This window comes from Cryptomeria japonica, chromosome 1 (genome assembly GCF_030272615.1).
Source record: "Cryptomeria japonica chromosome 1, Sugi_1.0, whole genome shotgun sequence".
Lineage (NCBI taxonomy): Eukaryota > Viridiplantae > Streptophyta > Pinopsida > Cupressales > Cupressaceae > Cryptomeria > Cryptomeria japonica.
The window spans coordinates 224829010-224838394 of NC_081405.1; the positions used below are offsets into that span (position 1 = coordinate 224829010).

Sequence of the window (9385 nt, forward strand, 5' to 3'; positions counted from 1 at the left end):
ACAAAAGGCTTGTTGAGAATCAGAAAATCATTTCGGAACAATGCTAAGCAGTCTTGCAAAGCTTGGATTCTAGCCAAAGAGTGTCCTTGCGCTAGGAACACTTTCTCATAATGATAGACAAAGAATTGCAATATGTCAAGCAATTCAATAAGAAGAGCTTGCCCCTCTTTGATTTTCTTGATCCCTACAGAGGTATGAAGGGCATGTAGAGCTAGGAAGAATTACTTAGAGGCCCTATCACCCACCTTGAACCAGTGTAACCTGGCTTTGATTTGAGCTCCTCTGGCAGAGTGGCTATTAGCAACTTGTTTCAAATGACATAGCTCGGCGAAGAGAACTTGCATAGTAGAATCAAAAGGATTCAAGGCCAAAGCTTTTGTGGTAGCACATAGAGCTTTGGTGGTCACATCATACGATCGCCTGCGGTAGATGGCGAGTTGTCTACCATAACTGCGCAGAAACCTCACAAAGCAGGTAATGGCGTCATGCCACCACACAATCCAACCAATGTGATGATGGGGCCTTGGCTCTAAATTCCAAACCCTTTAAATGTGGGCCATCGTGGCTTGATGGTGCAAGAGAGATGTGTTGAGGTAGAACTGCATTTTGGAAGGATGCTGCCTAGTTGTCTGCCATTCAATGCTAGACTTTATGGGGAAGTGGTCGGAGAACATCACATCAACAAGAGGAGTGGCAGGCAGATCATGATCTTCAGAAAAGGAGAAAAAAGACTGCAGAGATATCATAGCATGATCAAGCCTTTTAAGAATTTTGTTAGAGCTAGCTCTGAAATTAGACCAAGTGTAACAGACCCCACTAGGGCAGCAGCGGTTGGTCTTGGGGTCGAAAAGACAAAATTTATTGTGCATATAGTACTAGGCTTCTAGCTCACCAGTTGTCTAGCGGAAAGGAGAAAATCTATCCTTATCAGATGCCACCTCAACCATATTGAAGTCCCCACACATGACCGAAGTGGCAGGTGGCAGATTGTCCGTAATCCATTGCTAGAGGTATGATCTATCAACCAAATCATTGGGAGCATAAACATTAATGATCCAAATAGGATGATTATCAACTAATAGAAAAACCCAGATGGTGCACTGCATGGGATTAAAGCCATGAGAGATGACTACAAAGCACCACTGAGGTGAGATGAGAGTAACAACTCCACCTCAACCAACTTCATGCTGGGAGGCAAAAACAAGGCTATCTAGCCAAATAACACAACATACAACATTGAGCATGAAACCTAAAATTTTGACTTCCTGGAGGCAAAGAACATCCAGGCCTACAACACGTTGACGAACATCTCGAACAAAATATTTTTTGGAGAGGTCTATGAGACCTCAAACATTCCATGAGATGTAATTCATGATAAAGGCAACATATCTTCCTCATCCCTAAGAGAGGAGAAGCTATTACACAAAACATTTGGGTCCCCACTAGATATAAATCGATGTTTTTCTGAACCACCATCTGCAATCTCAGCACACCCAAAAGGGCTATGAGAGTGGCGTAGAGAATGTGGAGTAGAAATCGCAAACACAACCTAAGGAGTGCGCATGCAAGGACGACGAGCAACACCCTCAGAATAGGCCTTCCCCTGCTCATCAGGGTTTGAAACTGAAGTAGAAACCAGTTGGGAAGATGGAGGTTATGAAGGAGGATCCATTGTCAGTTGAGAATTGGAACCGACGGGAGTCTTTTGGGCCAAAGTGGCAGAGTTTTTACATTTACGAACAATAGTGGTACATTCATCCTTCTTAGCTCCCTCCATAGGTTGAGAGCCAGACTCCTTAACAGGGGGTTTTATTTTCAAACTAGCCAAGGGATAATCCTTGATCTTGTGTTCCATCGACTGGCATCGATAACAAGTGTTGGGTAGGTTCAAATAAAGTACCTTCTCAGTGAAGGTGTTGCCTCCCACTTGGATATCAATAATTTCTTTCATGTTGTGATAAAGGTCAACCTCAACGCACACCCTCTTTTGAGGGTGAGCATTGAGAAAGTAGTCTGGCTCAAGGAAAACTAATTTTCCAACAGACTGAGCAATGGTTTGCATGAAAGACCAACAAGGCAAAGGAAGACCAGGGAACTCAAACCAGACTGGAACTCGCAATTTATTGTCATCTGAGACTGAAAAAGTTGTGAGACCATTGCTGAAAAATGAGGAGGGAAGACCTAACGAGAAGGGTTTGAAAAGTGGAACAAAACAAAACCTTTCGTGAGGCTTTGGATGCCATCAAGCCGAACTCCATGAGGAGACCAGGCTTTGGGGAGCCAATCACGAAGCATGCTTTCAAGAGGGATCCTACCCACAAAATATCCTATGAAAGTACATTTTTCAAGCCAATCACAAGCATTATCAAAATCCTGAACAGGAAGTACAACATCGGGCGAGGGCATACCTCGTGAAACACTGTCAAAACAAATTTGCGAGGGCGTTTGTTTGGGGGTGCCATGAGGGTCTGTAGTAGCAATTCCAACACCAACATCAACTATTGAGCTAAAATTGGTCGGAGCCATGATAAACACAAAAATCCCCCAGTAAATGCGGCCTGAAACAAGGAAGACGTAACACACAACCTCAAACCCTAGCAGAGCTCATTTCCCCCTATGTGAAAATATAGTGTGGAAAACTATATTAATACTTAAAGTTATTTTATTTGTTCAAGAATTATCTCATTTTATTAGAAATGTTATTTTGTATGCTACAATTAATTTGTTATCTAAGAGTTATTTTATTTTATTTGTTAAAAATTATTAGATTTTACTAAAAAAGTTATTTTATTTGCTATTATTATTAATTTATTATGTAATATTTATTCTATTTTAATTTAGAATTATTTTATTTTTATTTTTTATTCTTGTTATTTATTTTTATTTACTTTTATTTTTTCATTTCAAGTTATATTGAAAATTGTTTTATTTATCTACTATCAAACTCTAATTTTTCTATTTTTTAAAAATACAATTGAACAAGAAACAAAATTAAAAATATTTAATATTATTCATAATAGATTATAATATAATATAAGATATATTTAAATTTGTTTATGATATATAAAATAAATTATAAAAACATTGAAAAAATTAATATTAAGCAATATCATATCAGAGGCTTAAAATTTGAAATAAAAATAAAAGAATCGTGTCGCATAAAACTTTTAAAATAAATACATTTGAAAAGTTAAAAAATTTAAAATTAAACGATTCATGTACTGTGCACCACAAGTGAGCCATATAAAGTACAAGAAAGCAAGTGAGGTTCTAGACCGGGGCCTAGACGATTCATGTACTGTGCACCACAAGTGAGCCATATAAAGTACAAGAAAGCAAGTGAGGTTCTAGACCGGGGCCTAGACAATTATTTGTAGTGTGATTTTTTGGTCATTTTCTCTTTGTATTTTCTTTGGTATATTTTATGCTCATGGATAATTTCATATGATGGCCATCATATAAATTTCTCACCATTAACATGTTATTACTTCTCCTCATGTTGTTTCTAGTTAGGGTTGTTATCCTCTTAACTGTAGAGTATACTTAGAATTATGAGTATTCACGTTGTAGCTACTAACTCTTAATTAAGTCATATTATCATTAGTATATTGTTATTAGCTGGTAAGGCTAGCGTAGGGATATATCGTTCTATTCAACTAGCCTAAGTGATATCCTAGGCATGAGTATCATATATATAAGAGCCAATGAGTCTTATTTCATCATCATATTATCAAACTCTACTATCAAACTCTACTATCATATATATAAGAGCCAATGAGTCTTTTTTCATTTCAAGTTATATTGAAAATTGTTTTATTTATCTACTATCAAACTCTAATTTTTCTATTTTTTAAAAATACAATTGAACAAGAAACAAAATTAAAAATATTTAATATTATTCATAATAGATTATAATATAATATAAGATATATTTAAATTTGTTTATGATATATAAAATAAATTATAAAAACATTGAAAAAATTAATATTAAGCAATATCATATCAGAGGATTAAAATTTGAAATCAAAATAAAAGAATCGTGTCGCATAAAACTTTTAAAATAAATACATTTGAAAAGTTAAAAAATTTAAAATTAAACTACAGGTGCTCGACTAAGTACTGACAAATCCAGTTATTTCGTTCGTGATGGCTGGGGCAAAGATTTCAAGCGCAAGATCCTCCCATCCGTCAAACGCAACAGCTGTTCTGAGTGACAACTTACAAACGTTTCCGTTTATTCCGCCGTGATGGCTAGTATGTATGGTATGCGATTTCGTGTATGGTTGACGATATTTTTCTAGTACCAACCATTTTTATTAGATTTTGCTAGGTATCAAAAATGTGAGTCAAACGTGTAATTAACTTGAACATGGAGGAATTCCCCAAAGCATATGATAGGATCTATACAAACCAGGAACAGTGGACCATAATGGAGAAAAAGACGTCTACAGAATGGGTTTGAGGAACCATCAACACACAGCTTTCAAATACAAAATTTTTGGATGCGTTTAATCTGGTTTCAAAACTGCACCATCATAGAATGGGGTTTTAAGGGACCTGTGGGCCCGGCCACCAAAGCTTGTTGATGCTCACTACTCTCTGTTTCAAACCTTTACTTATACATTCGTGTTGAAAGGTTCTTGGTGAGCCAACCTTGACAGATACTTTGGCAGCTAATCGTTTTCTTTTTGCTTGCTTTTGGGTGTAGATGGTGAACTTGTTGCTGAAAGTACCTGGGGTGGACAAGCTGGCGCTGAACAATGAGGATAAGACACCATTTGAAATTGCAAGAAATGTCACGGAGTACCACGAATCTTTCAGGACTATAAGAAGGCTGCGAGGTTCTAGACCGGGGCCTAGACGATTCATGTACTGTGCACCACAAGTGAGCCATATAAAGTACAATAATGCAATGTCAAACAAAGCCTATGAAGCGAGACGCGATGCAGAACTAGTGGTGGCAGCGCTGTTGGCCGCCATGACATGTGCTGCTCTCTTCACCGTCCCAGGCGGTTTCAATTCGGAGAGCCCTAGCGATGTACAGCATGATCAAGGGAGCCCTCTTCTTGTATCCCTCGTTTCATTTAAGCTCTTCATTATTTTCGACTGCATAGCCTTCTTTCTATCCCTCTTCGTTTGTACAATGTGGGAGCTGAGCGCAGACCTTAACACAAAGAACAAGAGGCTGTTCATGAATGTCAACGCTATGGTGGTTTGCCTTAGCTTTGGCTTTAGCGCTTCTGGTTTTATGTGTGCAGTGTACGCGATGCTGGCACGTAAGGTTATGACCTTCTCTTGGGTGGTTTTGGGAAGTCTCATGTTCATTTGTTTGTGTATTGTTCTCGGATTTATCCATCAAACGCTACACTATATTGTGACGCAGGCCAGATTCGATCGCCTGGTTGGTGTATCTTGGTTTTTCGATGATATTGTTGAAAAGGTATGGTGTGCAGCAGAACGCTGTGGGCTTCTCAACCTTTCGCGTTTCAGGTCAGGATGTTTCGGAGGATTTGATGACTGGACATTGCAAGTTCAAATCACATAAAGGTGATGATAGGTCCAACAACTCCAACTCATCTTCCTCGTGCTGCTTCAACCATGTTTAGCTATCGCTCTAGCCTTCATTGCTCAATGGCCCCCATGTCGGGCTGCTATTTTCCTTATAGGAATTATATATTTATTTAGTTGATAATGGCATATTGTTAAACTTAGATGTTATTGTTGGGTGGTTTGTGTTGGGGAGGAGGCTCCCAATTTGTCAGTTCATAAAAGTAATAAAGATTATTTTGACTATAATTGTATTTTATATTTAATTGTACATTTTATTTTTTTATTTATATTTTGAATACATTCTATTATTTTTTTATTTGTTCTTGTGTTTTTTTTTAAATATATTTTTACATAAATAAATAAACGATTTCTATGTTTTTATAAGTCAAATGAATTATAAAAGTTTATGAATGATATGAATAAGAAACAAAAATATTTGTTGTTTATATTTTTAAATAATATTAATTTAATATAACCATAATTTACTTTAAAAAATAAAAAGGCTCACACCACTATTCATCCATCTCCCTCAATCATTATAATTTGAATGTGACCTTCTCATGCTATCATCACTAAATTCATTTTAATATATCTATTTAACTGGTGGCACTTTCTATTTTTAGGGTCATTGATTTTTGAGAAGTGTACTATTGTAATCTAATTTATTTCTAATATTATAGATATTAATTTTAAATTAAATTATATCATCATATTTATCAATAATATTGTTCATATTTTTAAGGTTTGAAAACAATTATATATTTAACAACCATTCATATATTGATTTCATTTATTTACAAAACATATTTTTAATACTACTTGAAATAGGAAACACTGCTAGAGAACAAACATGTCTAACATATGTGACTACATTTAATATTAAAGCTAAGCGATTTCCACAATCCATATTGTATACTAGTTTATTTTTTTGGATTCGAATGATGGAAAAAAATACACACAATCGAATCTAGAAAAATAAACTAGTATACATTTAATATGTTAGCAATTATAATTATAATGGTTGAAAAGAGTAGATTGTAGTATATATTAACCAACACCTTTTCATTTAATTTCATATTTATTAACATATGATATTCTTAATGGTTAACAATAAACATATTATTTTTAAAATAATACTAAAAATTTGAAAAATAAAATAAAATAGATTAGTAGAACTATTTTATTTTGAAAACTAGAAAAAAAATATATTAATTTAATTATTTTATGTCTTAACTATTTAATTTTCTATTATTACATAATTTTAAAATATTAATATATAAATAAAAGTAGGAATTTATCTTATAAATGGAAATCAAAATACCTCTTAAACAAATGTTTCAAATAATAAGACTTATTTCTTATCTATACAATTGTTTGTGTCCATACATTATAAAATCAAATTCATAAAGAAAAATAGTTCTTATAATAAAAAAACAACTAAAATAAAGGTTTTAAAAGCATCTATCTTAAAAAATAAGAAATATACTAATTTGAATTTATTTCATATCTATGAAATTATTTTATTGCATTTTAAAACATTTTAATCTTTTTATTAGATACATTAAAAACTTAAGTTTTTATCTTATTTTATTTATTTATAATTTATAGAAATAACTATTTAAATAAAATAAAATATTCATCTATTAAACAAAATAAATATATTCTAAATATTTAATCTAATATATAATTTTGAATATATACTTATAGAGTCTAATTTTTTTTAAAGATTGAATAGAAAATTTAAAAAATACAATTATCATGGGTGCCTTTTGCTTTAAGTTCAATTTTCTATTATATTAATTACAACTTGTTTGTAAAATTGGCTTTATTCATTTTCTTTATTTATTTTGAACCGATTGTAGATTTGGTAAAGTTAACATGTCTTCACTTCGAAGACACTGCTTTTCCTTCTGTAACAAACATTTGCTTTTATTTTTTTTTATTCTTTCTATTTGTGCACAGATTGAATTCCAATATTCTATGCTTCTCTTCAATGCTTGCTCTCAATTAGAGAGATCATTGATAGGAGAATTAGCTTGTTCTTCATTCTCATTAGAAACCATAGGAGAGGTACAAGTGTTAGGTTTTCCATTAACATCTCTAAGATTCAGATCTAGAAAATCTTTGAGGTGATTTACGAATGAAATGCATTTTCCCCAAAACATCACCATAACACAACATATATGATAGATAAAGGTTTTGATATCTAACTGATGAAATGGAAGCAATTTGGAAATCCTAAAAATGCAATATGTCCATGTGCTGTGAATGAAAAGAAGTCATTACCTAACACATGATTATAATAAATGTAAATAAAAATCAATGTAATCATATGTGAAATAGAAAACTAATTAAATTAATTAATTTCCATGATGAATATTTAAATTTAGATCCAAGTAAATTAATAAAAATAAATTAGGGTTTTATAAATAAAATATCTTAATTTATGCAAATTGATAAGACCCCAAAAATTCCTTTTTCCTTTTTTGGAAATTTAAATTTTGAAAAATGTGAAATGAAGTTTAAAAATGAGAATTTTTGAATCTTAAAATTTAAAATAAATTAATTAAACAATGTAATTTTTTTATGAAAATAAGATGTTCAATTAATTAAGAGAAAAGAATAATTGTGAAAATGCAACCTCCTAGGAAATTTAAATTTAAAATTAGGGATTTGTGAAAATAACCTCTTAATTCCAAAATTTAAATTCAAAAGTAGATCTAAGGTTGAAATTTGGGAATTGAAATGATTAATCCAAAATTGGCCAAACGAGAAGGTTAATTTAAATTTAAAAATTAGAGCTATTTCAATTAACCACTTAATTTAAAATTTAAATTTGATCCAAGATTGGAATTTGGAATTTGACATAGCTCTAGAATGATAAATTGAAAATTTAAACAACCCACAAGTTCATTTATTTTAAAATTTGAAAAATTAGGGTTTTTGAAATTAACTAATTAATTTTCAAATTTATATTTAAAATTTGACTTGTAGGTGAAATTTTGAATCTTTAAATTGAAAAACTTTCAAATCTGAAATAATTAATCTAAATTAAGCAATTCATATGCTCAATTTTGAATTTCAGAATTAGGGTTTTAGTGAAATTAACATCTAAATTTTAAAAATTTACAAGGAAATCAAACTTGTAAATGAAAACTTGAATTTTTAATTACACACACAGTCATATTTGAGAAGATAAATCATAATTAAAGGTGTCTAAAGTTTGGTTCACCAAAATGTAATGGTAAAAAATTAGGATTTTCACCATTAGAGGGAGCTAAAAACCTTTATTTTACCATTACATTCAAAAGAGGGAGGAATAAATAGATCCAATCCCAAATAAAAAATGATAAGGACTAAATACTAATTGGATTCAAGGAGGGGAATGAATGAATTGACCCTCTTTTGTGGGTTGAAATGCTGAAATTTGGGAAAAAAAGTAGTGGAAATGAAGGTAAAAATGCAAAAACAATGAGCTAAACTTGTCAAATTTTTGCACGCACCTGGATATGAGAAGTATATGCAGATTAATATCTGATTACTAAAAAGGCTCTAAAAATGTTGAGACTAGTGTGCCCATTTTCCTAGTCCTCCTACTTTTTTGCACGCCGAAAAGGGTTGATATCCAACATAGGATATGGGCCAACTTCCACCTATTTTATTGATTATTCCATCCATTAAATAAAAATTTCTCTTGGTAGATTTGGGGAAGTATTTTTATTATTTCTAGTGTGATTTTTTGGTCATTTTCTCTTTGTGTTTTCTTTGGTATATTTTATGCTCATGGATAATTTCATATGATGGCCATCATAGAAATTTCTCACCATTAACATGT

General features: G+C 32.1%; 1 protein-coding gene across 1 annotated transcript; it reads left to right on the top strand.

Moving 5' to 3' along the window:
• The first annotated feature begins 4369 nt into the window (after positions 1–4369).
• On the top strand, positions 4370–5545 carry LOC131049443 (ankyrin repeat-containing protein ITN1-like). The gene is made up of 2 exons (XM_059209256.1): positions 4370–4456; positions 4709–5545. Exons 1-2 carry the CDS (start codon positions 4370–4372, stop codon positions 5543–5545), a joined length of 924 nt encoding a protein of 307 aa, XP_059065239.1.
• The last annotated feature ends 3840 nt before the right edge of the window (positions 5546–9385 follow it).

Excerpts from the sequence above, each read along its gene's own strand:
- LOC131049443 (XM_059209256.1), top strand. The coding sequence starts at position 4,370 with ATGGAGGAATTCCCCAAAGCATATGATAGGATCTATACAAACCAGGAA. Across the intron at positions 4,457-4,708 it reads AAAAGACGTCTACAGAATGG|ATGGTGAACTTGTTGCTGAA; the intron begins GTTTGAGGAACC and ends TTTTGGGTGTAG.